At 46.3% G+C, this 13,856-nt stretch overlaps 1 protein-coding gene across 6 annotated transcripts in view; it reads left to right on the top strand.

Annotated features, from left to right (window-relative positions):
- ATP2B2 (ATPase plasma membrane Ca2+ transporting 2) overlaps positions 1 to 13,856 on the top strand; it is a 512,499-nt gene that overhangs the window by 442,367 nt on the left and 56,276 nt on the right. For all 6 annotated transcript variants that reach the window (XM_019537048.1, XM_019537047.1, XM_019537046.1 and 3 more), the window contains one exon: positions 12,099 to 12,312. In XM_019537048.1, the coding sequence (XP_019392593.1) occupies positions 12,099 to 12,312 (214 nt within the window). The remainder of the gene's footprint in view (positions 1 to 12,098; positions 12,313 to 13,856) is intronic.

The raw sequence follows: 13,856 nt of genomic DNA, 5'->3' as shown, positions 1-13,856 counted from the left end.
TGTTGAATCCCATCCTATTCTCATCCGCCCACCCTTGTAACCTTTCTAGGTCTGATTGCAGCCTATTCCTCCCTTCTAGCATGCTCACATCCCCCCACATCTTAGTGTCATCAGCAAATTTGAACAGGGTGCTTTTTGTCCGCAGCTTGAGGTGCAGTTTCCCCCAAATCCCTGCACTTATCTCTTTGAAACTTGGCAAGCTATGTGGCCTCAGCAGGGGCTACCATTCCTGCAGTTTTCAGCCCACTGCACCTTAACACACACAGGGTCATCTATGTCATGAATTTTGCCTGTCAGCAGCTTGAGGTGCATGTCTCCCCAAACCCCTGCACCTGTCACCTTGAAATGTGGCAGGCTTTGTGGCCTCACAAGGGGCTCCCATCTCTGCATTTTTGACCCCACTGCAGCTTAATACATACATGTGACATTAGTTTTGCTTTCAAGAATTTGGGGTGCAGTTTCTTCCAAACCCTGTGCTGATCTTCATGAAACTTGGCAGGCTTTGCAAACTAACCGGGGGCTACCAACTCTGCAGTTTTCACCCTCCTGTGATATAACACTTACACGTGACATGAGTTTTGCTTTCAAGAATTTGGGATACAGCTCCTCCCAAGTCCCTGAACCTATCTCCTTGAAATGTGGCAGAGTTCGTGCACTCTGAATATGCTACAACTCCTGCAAATGTCATCCAAATCAGACAAAAAACAACAAAGTTATAGATATTTCTTTGATTTTCCTTTATACCCTATGGTTGGATCTCCAAGGCAGCTCTGAAGCTTCAGAGCCACTTTGGCTGGATTGAAGTGGGAAACTGAGCCAGAGCTCTGGATCAGATCCCTGGCATCTGAAGTGGCCAGATCTGAAGCTGGATTGAATAGTTACGTACTCGCACAGGCCTACTCTGCACCCTTGGATATCCTTGTACTCATTTCCTCTAGGCATTTTCTTTTCATGTACAACCATTCAGGTAAAAATGCACACCTCCCAATGCTTAATGCATCGTTGTGTAAGTAGAATCTTATGCAACTTTTTAGTTCTGTGATGAAAGACAAGACCTTTGTTATGACAAAATAGGAAAGCAAAAGAAATAATTCCAAAGGATTAAAATTAGAAACTGTAGCAAATACACGTTTATATGTACAAAGGCTGGAAAAAGTTTATGCTGGTCTTAAATATTAATTTGACTGAAGCATTTAAATCCTTAATAAACAAGGAAAGCTTAACGCTGTTGTTCTCCAAACACGGAATAGGTTTCAGTGACTTTGAATGTGGATTTCATGCACAGCAGTTCAGCATTGCACTACAACTTGCTCTGTTTTTACCTGGACTTTTGGCTTTCTCAGGCACAGAAATTTTATTCATAGGTTAACATTCTGGTCAATAGTAATAAATTACACTTTCTATGCCATTTCATTTGATCCAGGGTGAGAAAAGTGCTAATTAGATACTAGTATCTCTTTCATGCTCCCTAGATGTCATCCTGTCTCAAAAACTTCCCTGCAATTCAACACTTGAAAAGTTTCTTGATGCTTTCTTTAGGAAAGATTTCCTTTCCTAATTTGACTTGTATCTTTTAAGTATTCCTGCTCAAAGAAGGCACAGACCAGATGCAATCTGTTTTTTTTCTAATCATTTAGCATTCTAATGTGCAGTGTTCTGGCCTTCAGTTTATTAGATCCCATGAATTTATATATAGGCCTGATCCTGCAATTGCATCTGCATTGGCAGACTTCTGTAGCTGTGGAGTTCCAGTGAAGTCCATGGACTCCACTTTCCTGGGTACAGTTGCAACATATTAGCTCCTGTTAGTAATTAAATGAGGCTTCACAGGAACATTCAAGTGCTGCATATATTGATACCGTACATGCAGCATTTTGTCCAGTGAGTACTGACCTGGTGACTTAAAAAGACATAGGGATAATGCTGGTCTTGAATTTTTTTCAAATAATACAGACTAGAGGTCCTAATCATTGGCATTCATTAGAAGAATTCACGGCATGTTTTGTAAGAGCAAAAATCATGGTATTGTCCAAGCCAAATTCACTGTAGGGAGTTATGACTAGGGTGATCATAAGGAAATCTGGGGCATCCAGAACTTCCAGGACACTGTTCCCCTTTTCCCACTCCCCTAGTCAATGGCACTGCTATAGTCAGTGGCAGAGGCCATGGCACAGGAGCACCCTGGTGCACCATGGCACTCCACTCCCCTCCCCCTCCCTTCAGGTTATGTCTCATGCCCCTGTGATTCCGGGACTCTTGTTTTAATTTTGACCAACTGGGTAGGACTAGTCTTTGAAATCCAGGCCTGTCCCAGCCAAACCAGGATGTACAGTCACTCTAGTTATGACCTATTTCATTTTTTTCTGTAGTATTAATTATATATTTTATTTTCACTAATGCTTCTGAATCACATGTTTGTAGATGTATGCTGATGGAGAGAATTTACGCCCATTCCTTTTGGGAGAAGGGGAGTTTGTGATTCTGGTTCAGGCATTCCTTGAGTTTTATGCATTTTATGGTGGACAGACAAAATAATTATACTATTTGAAAGGGGATGGGGAACTTGTCACTTGTAAGTGCCTTTGGGCTGGCCCATTCTGTTTTGCCTGTCTGCAGTATGTGAAGATAAATTGCAACAATTGAACCATGAATGAAGCAGGTGGTATATTATTGTGGTTTTAGCTTCCATTTACTGCAGGATAAAGCAGATAGGCGAAACAGTAATAGTTATTCAGTTGAACTGTTGTAAGTACCCCTCCCCTTGAATTTAAATTGGCATAATTGTTTTGTCTGTCCACACTTTTCATTAAACAGTAATAATGGCAACACAATAAATCTGGGAGAAGGATAATTTGGGCATTCTGCTTTCTGGGGGAGTGCCCTTATCACAGGGTTGTGCTGTGTTTGCTTATGCTCTCTGGTGCTCTCTGGACCCTGGAATCTTGCATTCCTTGCTGCACAGTGACAGAGCAGCAAAGATGGAGAGTGTCTCTATTCCAGACTTGCCTGTGGCTAGGCAGTTAGGGCACTTTCCTGGTTTTCATGCCTTGGGATCTTTACATTTGAGTTGTGCCTGTCAGGAGGTACAGCAGAGAATCAGCTCCATAATGTGTAAAATACTTGAGATCCAGGCCATACATATAACCATGCTGAAAACAAACAAACAAAAACTTTAAGGTTGCAAAGTGAATTGAGATTGCTAAATTTAGGTTGGCCCCTCCAGCATATATCCATTACTCATTAATTACATCACAACAACTCTTATGTCTACAGGACTGTCTCATTCAGTATTAGTGTGCATGGAGAACAGAGATTTAAACAGCTGAGCTATCTCTATTTTAACTTCACTTTTCATTAATTTAATTCATTTAGTCTATGGCTCAGTCACAAGGTGCTCTCCAGGTTGTGCTTTCATGTTTCCTGGGTCTGAGTGATTCTTGATTAATTTACTACAAGTGTTCCTTTCTGTGAGCTGAGCATCTGTTTACTAGTGACCTATATTCAAGCTAAATCTGTTGGTTTTGTCAGTAGAGGGACAGACTGACATATTCTCACTTCATTTTTTGGATACCAGTAAACTTTAAGGGTCTTCACTCATTCAGTGTACAAAAGATGTTATTGTGAAGCCCTGCCTGAAGTGCTGTGAAAGGTTGTGCATTGACTATGGTAGCAGCCCACCTCCAGTGTCCTTTGAATTTCCTAACATCCTTTTAACTGTTATTGCTAATATTATGTACTGTTCTTTAGAATGACAAGCCCTAACAAATTAGGAGTCCACTGTTCTTTCAGTTGACAATATAGTGCTATTAATCATGCAAACCTGGGTGTAGGAAGAACTATGTAAGTAGAATTTAAGTGAAGGGCAGTGTCTGTTGAACCAGTATATAATATGAATATCAGCCTAATTACTAAGGCCTCAATCGTGTTTCTAAGTTTTAAAAAGTTTGCAAAAATAGTTCTAGTCCTATTAAATATACTCACATTTGTGAGGGAATGCATGTGCTGCATGACCAGTGGGAGTTAACAGGTAAGGGCAAAAATGCCTTTATAGTTCCTTACAACTTGTCAACTAAATCAAAGCTCTAAGATGTGTATGTCACAGTGGGTGAAGTGTATTTCACAATAGGATTGTAATTTATTGCCAGCCTTTGGTGACTTGTATTTTAACAGTTTTCTAAAGTAAAGTGCAACATCACTTGATATAAGGGATGTTCTTTTATCCCCAGGTTAAGGCTAACCCCTTCCAAGCTCAGCTGGAAAAGAACTTGAGAAACAGACACTGATTTTGGGTGGTTTACAACGTAAACATCTTTTCTATCCCTCTCAAAAATTGTCAGGAGCTACATGAAAGTTGTTTTTTTTTCTGAATTACACCTACAAGATCAAAGAATTCCTGTTATTTAGTCAGTGGCCAGAGACTATTAAAAACAATGTTACATTTGCATTCCATCTAGCCAGTTCTTATGTTGCATTGGTGAGTAAAATATGTAATGGACAACTAAGCTCAATCTCTGAAAGCATCTACTTTGGTTTTTACCAACTGTTCAGCTATCATAGAGGGTGGCAGTAGAATTTTCATTCTAGTGACTGCTCAAACTAATGTATATTTAATGTTTTGGCATTGGCTCAGAATGAGCTTTTACACTTGACTGAACTGTGCAATTCTACCAATAATAGGTAATTATTAGAAGCACCTTATTAGAAGCACCAACTTAAAGTGGCTGGCTCATGACCAGAAGGTCAGTAATGTTATTAAGCTAATATTTTTCTATTCCTCAACCTCTACCATAATCATCCCTAGGCACGTCTACACAAGATACTTAATTGTGCAGTAGCCTTGTTTATTGCACAGTAAGTGCATGGATCTACATGGGTGCATGATTACTGCACAGTAAAAATGGCTAATTGCAAGTAAATTTGCCACCTGCAAATGCAGGTGGCAAATTTACTCAGTATTAGTTACTGCACAGTTACATATTTGCTCCCAGGCCATCCCTGCCACTAGGGGGCTGGCTTGAGGCTAGCCCCAGGGCTTTGGCCTGGGAGTCTCTCCTGCCCCAGGGCTAGGCCACCTCTATAGCAACACCTACCTTAGGTGTTTAAAAGCCTAGCATTTTGATCCCTGAGGCACACCAGCAGGCAGTCTGAAATAACTCTAGGTCTTGTGCCTCCTGGGCAGGCCATAGTCTAGCCTCACCATCCTGCCTTCATCCCAGCACCACTGCCTGGCAGGCCCATGCCATCTAGGCTTACAGGGTGCTGCAGGTTGATGTAGCCTCCTGCCAGGCCTGTCAGCCCCCAGCCCCAGCTGCAGGCAGCTTCTGGCCAGCAGGTCCAGCTCTACCTGCCCACAGCCCACCATCAGCATCCTGTGCAGAGCCTGCAGGTGCCATGGGGCATTGCCTCTGTCAAGTGGCTGGCAGGCCCATGTCATGCCACAGTGCTGGGCACTGCAGGCAGCTGTCCAGGCCTGGCAGCACAGGAACACCAAATGGAGGCTAAGAGACAGCACAGGACCCTCAATGCCCACACCTGTGCCTACCAGCCAGGGCCCCAAATGGTCCAAGGAAGAGTCTGGCAATCTTGTGGTACTGTAGGGCAATGCAGAGTTGCAGCACCAGTTTGTGCAGGGCAACTGCTCTAATGCCCAAGTATATGAGGGTCTGTCAGGGTGGATGCAGGAGTGTTGGTACAACCAGTTGGCATAGCAGAGCTGCATAAAGGTCAAGGCCTTGTGGGCACAGTAGGTCTGTGGGCACCATGATGATCATGACTAACCACAGTTGTTGGTCCAGGAGTGCCCACAAGTCCATGCCCTTTGTGTGGTGACTGGTGGAGATTCTTGCACCCCGTGAATCAGGCCACAGCCATGCTGTGTACAGCAGCATGGGTGATCTGTCTGAACCTTTGCCTCAGCCTGGCACCCATGGTGACACATCACAGGAGGAAGGCCCCTTGAGCATTGAACAGCCCATCCTGTAGAGCCTTCTGTCTTCAGTCTCCACTAGAAGTTTGGGGAGCCTGGGCAAGTGCTTGCCTCACCAGCTCCATAGCCCCAGCACAGGCCTGAGGCATGACTGGCCATGGAACCACCATCTGCCACCAGTGCCAGCTCCTCCCTGGGTGGGCGGGGGGGAGCTGGCCCAGCACCTGTATGCTGCATCCTGCTGACCAAGGACTCTGTCTGAAGCCGCATGCTGTCACTGCCAGACAGGTTGCCAGCCACACCAGCTCTGGCCACATGGTAAGACCTGCACTGGGGGGTGGAAGGCCTCTCTGCCCCTACCCCTGCCCCTGCTCCCAGCACCTGTCTCTGCCTCCCTCCCTGCCTGGCCTGACCACACTCCCCTAGACCTGGGTTCCCTCCCCACAGCACATGGTGAGGTGAGAGGCAGTGCAAAAACTTTATTGAACATTCCATACCCCCAAATCTAATTGGATGCAGGCCTCTACAGCATGTATTGATGCTGGCAGCAAAGTTCTCCTTGGCTACAGAGAGCAGGGATGTATACTGCAGCCACAAGTAGCCTTCCATGTGGTGTCAGAGGTTGTGGGGCAGCCCAGGATTGCTCCCTGTGCTGTCAAAGCTCAGGGTCTTGTGCTAGGTGTACCTGGGGCACCATGGTGATCATTATCAGGAGGGCATAATGGGTCAGGCACCCTTCAGGTTGTACAAACAGTTCCTCGTGCAGTGCCCATGACACACACAGCTGGGGTAAGCTCAGGGTGCAGCCCCACCTTTGGAGGGTGCAGCCCCAGCTTTGGAGAGGCCCCCTAAAGGCTGGGCAGGGGTGCAGGCAGCTCCTTTTCCTAGTCATCTGGGAGCCCTACTCCTCCCAAGCTTAGGCTTTGTGAGCTAGGAAGCAGCACAGGAGAGTAATTGGCCTGCAGGAGGAGTGGGGAGGAAGTGAGGTCTGGACCCATAGGAGCAGGTGCTCCCAGGAGCCTGGCTTGTCCCACACAAGGGGACAGGGGAGGCAGGATGCCTATGGCCAGCACCCAGTGGCCTGCCAGCCTCAGGGGAATGAAAGGGGAGGAGGGGGGAGCTTGGCTGGTCACCTAGGCCCAGGCTTCCCCCCCCCCCGCCATTTATCAGTCTCTGGGCACCTGGCATGCTGAGACCCAATCTGAGGCTGGGCAGCGCACAGCCCCGATACAGAGCATCTTATCTCAGAAATGTTGCAAACTCATATAAACAACTTATTTCTCATGGCTCTGCAGGTCCTGTAGCTGCACATGGGGAAGAGGCCACACTTCACAGTGGGGATACAGCCTCAGGGTCACCACTGTCCATAGCTGGGGCCCTTTGGGTGCACCAGCTCTGCCAGAGGTGGACCCAGGACCACACAGTCCTCCTGGATCAGCTGGTGGAAGTGTCAGAGGACTGGCTGGAGGACTCAAGGGCTTGGCAAATGTGCAACATTGTGAGGAAGCATGGGAGAACACAGACAGGGAGTTCTGGGAGCAGATCCTAGTCCTGGAGCACAAGCAGGTGGAGGCACTGTGGGAGCAGAACACCATCCTGGCCTGGGCAGTGGAGGTCCCAGCCAATGACCACTGGGTGGTGGACACTGTTCTGGCCCTGGAGGTCACTTCCATGCAGCAGCTGCCTGGTCCCTGACCCTAGCCCTGCCTGCCCCCTGGCAGCCACCCACTGTCCAGTAGCAGGCCCCCCATGGTCCTGGGAGGAGGTCCTGCACCACCTCTAGGAGGCAGGAGCTCTTGGCCTGGCCCCTGCCCTGGGTGCCCCACCACCCAGCTGCTCCCATTGGGCCCAGGTCCGCCACTCAACCCAGTTCCACACAGGTGCAGAGCTAGAGCTGCCTGCAGTGAGGCCAGGACTGCACACTGACTATGTTGGCCCTGGACATTGGCCACCAGAGGGGGAGCCACTCACACAAGGGGGGCACCAGCTCCCATCATCCCTGGGTGAGCACCCTACCCAATGAGCTCACCACAGTGCCTGCACCCATGGGTGAACACCTAGAGGCCAGGCTTCTGGTCACCTGTCCATGGGTTCTTTCCCCTAGGTGCCCTCACCCCAAGGCCCCCCACCCCAGGACAAAACACAACACACTTTGTAAATAGTTTGCAGAGGGAAAAGGGTATTTTATTGTTGGTGTGTGGGGTGGGTGTGGAGGGTTTCTGTTTGTTGGGGGAGATGAGGGGCTCTACTGGGGAGATAGGAGGGTCTGTTTGAAGTGAGGGAAATAAAAACAGTTGTTCTTGTGAGACGTGTCTACAGTGAGCATGGTGCTGGGAGTGGGGGCCATGGGCAGTGGTCCAGGTGGGCTACAGTGGGGAGTGCAGGAGGAGGTGGTCAATCAGGACCTCTCAAACTTGGTGCCTTGGCTCCCGTTGGTGGGTGTGCAGCTCACCCTGGGCCTTGGCAGGGGCCCACTGCTGTCACTGATACTGCAAATGGTGCTCCCACTGCCAGGCAGCCTCTGCCCACTGTACGGCCTCTGCCCATTCTGCCTCCTCTGCTCAGGCCTCACAGAAGAGCTCCTGCCAGGCCTGATAGATACTATGCCGCATGCAGGCTGCACTGAAGACCTGGGGGAGGTTGTCCTTGGCAAACTCAAGAAGAGCTATGAGGGTGCCCCAGCGTCTCTTCAGATGTCCAGCAGTGCACTCCGTCAGGACATGGGTCCTGCCCAGGCAACAGTTAAAGTGTGCCTAGTGGGGGTCCAGGTGCCCAATGTAGGGCTGCATGAGCCAGGAGAAGAGTGAGGGGAAGGTTCCCCAGTAAGGAGGTGCAGGACCACAATGGCACCCAGCTTTAAGTCTGGCAGCCCCGGCATGAAACACCCACTCTCCACCATGCCTAGCAAGGCAGAGTTCTAGAAGACACAGGCATCATGGGCTCTGATTGCTTATTTGGCACTCACATGCATCAAGGTGCCTTAGTGGTCCATGATGTCACGGAACTTCATGAATGAAAACCCCTCAGCTGTAGTAGGGGTGGTTGCCATGGGATGGGCAAGTGATGGATATGTGGGTCCTGTCCAGGTCCCAATGCACTGGTGAAGTCCCAGGGCATGCAACCCTGCCACTACCATGAAGAGGTCATGCACATGAAACACCTTGTTTCCCATCATGTCCTGGAGGGCCCCATATATTTCCAGGATGGCCTCCCTGGCAGTGGCCTTGCCCACCCCAAAGAGAGAGCCCACATATCAGAGACTGGCTGGAATGGCCAGCTTCAGCAGGGCAAAGGCCAGCCATGTGTCTGTGGGGAGGGGCAGCTGCATGGTGGTGTCTTGCTGCTCCAGGTGTGGATGGAGCTGCTCCAGATGGTCCCAGAAGGTGACCCAGTTCATGCAGAATTCCTGCAGCCACTGCTTGTCATCCCAGGTCTGCTAGACTATGTGTAGTCACTACTCCTGGCTGGTGAAGTAGGCCCAGAGGTGGTGGGGCTGGAGACCCAGGAGGGCAAGGGCAGTCCCAGCAGTGGTGTCCAGGACCATGTTGGTGGCATTTCTGTTGGGGTCCAGCCCGTTAGATGGTTTCCAGGCAGCAGTGGGAGCCCTGGGATGACACGGTGGTGCTGGACATGCATGTGGGGGGCAAGACAGCCATGGGCCAGCCAAGGTCAGTGCAGCAGGGCAGCAGGGCCAGGGAAGTGGCCAGAAGGACCTGCAGGCACTGGTCATTGCTGCCAGGGGCAAGGGCTGAATTAGCCATGGTGCAGGGAGGCAGAGGTGATGAAGAGAGGGCTTCCGCATGCTGCCCCTGAATTGTGCACACTGCTTCTAGCCAGGAAAGTTACTGGCCAGGATGAAGAGAACAGGGCTGCCTTTTCAATAAAGCTGCTGGCTGCAGGAAGTTTGGTGCTAAGAGCAGCAAATCTGCTTCCTATTCCCTGAATGTGTAAACACCTGCCTAGGAGCATTTCCTCACAGATAGTTTACTTGCAAGTAAGCTGATATCAGATCAAATGCATGTGTATATGCGCCCACTGAGTAAGCCAAATGTATTTTTTTAAATAGCGTTTAACAATAGATTTTGAATATAGAAGTATCTATATTTTCAGGAGGATAATACCATGGTATCTCTAGTGGGATCAAGACCAGAAATTCTAGTCACCACAGAAACCAAAAGACCCCAAAGATCGTTATGATATTGAATAGAATATTTCCTTCAATTTTTAAAATGATATAAAAATGTTATGTTACATTACTTACTTCTTTCAAAAGAAGTGCAGAATTCAAATTCAAAATTGTTTTGTATTTGTTTTGACCTGTGAGTTTTTCCCATAGTTTTTTGCCTCATTTATGCCTCCCAGTAGAATATATATATCTATGTATTTATGCTCAAAAAAAATTGTGATCTTCAAATATTCATGCTATAAATATCCTTGTTCTATGATAAAATATCTGAGAATGCTGCTTCATCTTCAATAGAAATAAAAGCATCTCTCTGAATCTGAAAACGAGTCTCGTTGGGCATGTCCAGATGAGTGCAGTTGTGCGGTATGTAGTGCCACAAACTTGTCTGCAGCTCTTTAAATTGCACAGTCCAGTGATCTCTGTGCTACAAGGGCACACTGCCTGAGCATGCGCTACGCCATTTTTTTTTCTTTTGGCAGGAATTTTTTAACCCCTGGATATTCAGGAGCAAAAAAAAAAAAAAAAAAAGACATGGGGGGAAAAAACCAGTGCAGTGCACGCTCAGCCAGCATGTGCTTCTGAAAAGTGGAGCTGGGCCATCTGGAGCTGTGTTGCAGCTGCTGGCCGGGCTTTGTGTGGCAGAATTGCCACTGTTGCAGTCATGAAAGGCCCCCAGGACCTCAAGTAAGGCTGCTGGGGCCAGCACAGTGCCTTCCCCAGCCTCCCCTACTACACCCAGGGCAATTTGCCATGCACTAAAGTGCGCATGGCATGGGTGTTCCCTGGGGACAAGTAGCAGCAGCTGAAGGTATGCCACTGCTACTTGTCTCTGGGGAACCAAACATCCACACGTCTGGACACACCCACTAGTGCTGTCTATTTCAGATTCAGACCAAAGGCAAAAGAAGTAGAATTAGTCACAATGAAAATAATCTGCATTTGTTTCCTTCATATGGCTTGTAGAAAACAGTCTCAGTTGTATGTCATCACAGGTCTCCCAGTGATTTACAGTTACTGAGAAAAGACCAATAGTGAAGTCAGAATTTAATAGATATATAGATATCTAATAAAGATCTTAATCTTAATAGATATACTTAGTTTTTTCTCCTGATATCTGTCTTGGGTCCTCTTTTCTAATGTTCTGAAGTCTTGTGTGATGTGACCTCAGCTTATCTCTTTCTTGGTTTCAATGAGGCAATAGCTCCATCCAGTGGTTTCTGATCTAATTAAGATAAATGCATAAGCCTACAAAAACCGTCTGATATTTTAGATTAATGCTGATGTTCCACTGAACATTTTTTTAAAGAGCACTACCATTCTATTACTTATTCTGTGATGCAATAGACGTATCAATATTTTCTTGCCTTATTTGTTTTGATGTTTTCAATAAAGTGCTGGTTCGTTATAGTCGTATTTGAATGCTCAATGCATGTAATTCTAAAAAACCAAAACAGTTTAAGTTATTCAAATCTAACTCTTATAGTTCCAAGATTTTGGTTAATTTCAGATGATATAAACTATGTACTAGAGGAAATTAAACTTCGTTCAGATATGATTCACTTAAGCATGCTTCTTCTTTTTTATTATTATTATTGTGCTTTAGTTTAGATTTTATGTTCAGAAAAAAAACCCAAACTGTTCATAATTGTTGGTCATCCAAACCTAACTCAAAATTTAGAAACAATACATTTTCTGGCATGCCAGGGAACACTGTTTAACAAATTATTCAGGTAGAGTTAAGGGCATGCCAAATAAGATTTGTGAGGTTTCAAATATTACTTCCTGAAATGACTGAATAGCTGATAGCTGATTAGATAGCTGATACCTAAATATCTAATAGCTGATTAGATATTTTTGCTTTAATGCAAACAGTTCCCTCAGTTTCTCCCTTGTAGTCACACAATAATACAGTATATATGAAGACAAGGAATTGACAACACCATAATTATTCTATCAAATACATTACTTTTTAATTTGTCTCCCAAGGACTCTCCACTGAAAGCTGTACAAATGCTTTGGGTCAATCTAATTATGGACACCTTTGCCTCTCTTGCTTTGGCCACTGAACCTCCTACAGAGTCTCTGCTGCTAAGGAAACCATATGGTAGAAACAAGCCTCTTATATCACGTACCATGATGAAGAATATCTTGGGGCATGCTGTCTACCAGCTCACTCTCATTTTTACACTCCTTTTCATAGGTAAGATAAAGGGTTTTTTATTTTTCCATTTCAAGTGTCCCTTAAATCTGCTTTTGCTTAATTCTGAAGTATCCTAAGTTGCAACTAGGTGCCACAAAATGTACTGAGCCTCCCAGCTGCATTTTCTGATATACGGCACATGCCATAATAAGACATGTGCCCTGTTTTTGGGAAGCAGAATAAAGAAATCTGAACTGCCACAACACAGGTTTACTATGAGTTAAGGTTGTCCATTCATCCACTAAAGGTTTACACTTGTCACAGTCACCACCAACTTATTTTCTTCTCCTCCTATGTGGAAAGAATTCATAGCCCTTGTCAGCCATTCCAGCATCCTCATGCCTCTATTCAATCAAAGAAATCAGTTTCCCTGCTTAATACACACCCCCTCATTTTGAATGGCTAATTTTTTGGGGGAAAGGGTGTGTGATATATGAGGAAATAGTGCGTAACACTGACATTAAGCCTATCAGGGCTCAACTGCAATAGTACCAGAGTTTGAGCCATGCAATGACATCAAAAGAGATAAAGGAAAACAGTTCTACGTGGCAGGTCAAAGGGGGGCACTGGGATGATTTTGTGACCTCTGCTTTGTTTTTCATTGACATGGGGTGCATCTACGTGTGCAATTAAGGCAAAGAAATTCCAGAGCACTTTGAGCCAAAGCGAACTGCTCCCAGGTGCAGCATTTACACGTGTGCCTGTGACTGCAGCACTTTGAGCCAGGGTGGGGCATGCTCAGGCTGGTACAGGGCATGAGGGGTCAGCCCTGGGGTCTGGGTGGCAGCATGAGGCTGCAGAGGGGCTGGCTGGGGCGTAAGGATGCAGACTCTGCAAAGCTGTGTGAATAGGTGGGAGCCAGGAGTCTGGCCCCTGCCTGGTCACCATGTACACATGCATTTCAGTACAGTTAAGTACTTCACTGTAAAATAGTCCTGTCCATGACAGTACTATTCTATGGCAGAGTTAATTAGCTTACTGTGCCCTAATACTGGCACGTGTGTAGATTGTGATGCCTTACTGCAGAGATAATTAGTCAACTCTGCACTAAAGTATATGTGTAGATGCACCCATGAGGTGCATGCCTTCAATCCAAGTTACAGATTGCCAAGAAAAAGATTAGGTTCAGGAGTCGGTAGGGGTTTAAGTTAATGTGTTAAGTTAATATATACCCAAGTGGTTACCCTGCTCCTAAACTGGAATTTAATGTTAAGCCTTGCCCAGCCCTTCTGGAATTTTACTGATTTCTGTAATTTCAAAACCAAATCCCCAAATCTCTGTGTGATATAATAATAATTGCTAAGATAGATGAAGGAAGAATGCTTCTGCATAACCTATGAACATAGAATCATATAAATTAAGGGATGGAAGGAACCTCAAAAGATCATCAACTCCAACCCCCTGCTCTGGGCAGGAATACTGCTAAGATCAAATGATCCCAGCAAGGCATCTGTCAAGTCTCCTTTTGAAGAATTTCAAGGTTGGAGACTGCAGCACCTAATTACATCCAGCCTGAAACCATCCTCTAGCAGTTTATGGCCATT

This window comes from Crocodylus porosus, unplaced genomic scaffold, assembly GCF_001723895.1.
Source record: "Crocodylus porosus isolate Cpor-Errol unplaced genomic scaffold, CroPor_comp1, whole genome shotgun sequence".
NCBI classification, from domain to species: Eukaryota; Metazoa; Chordata; order Crocodylia; family Crocodylidae; genus Crocodylus; species Crocodylus porosus.
The sequence above is the reverse complement of the archived record's forward strand: the minus strand, read 5'-3'. Positions and strand labels throughout refer to the sequence as shown.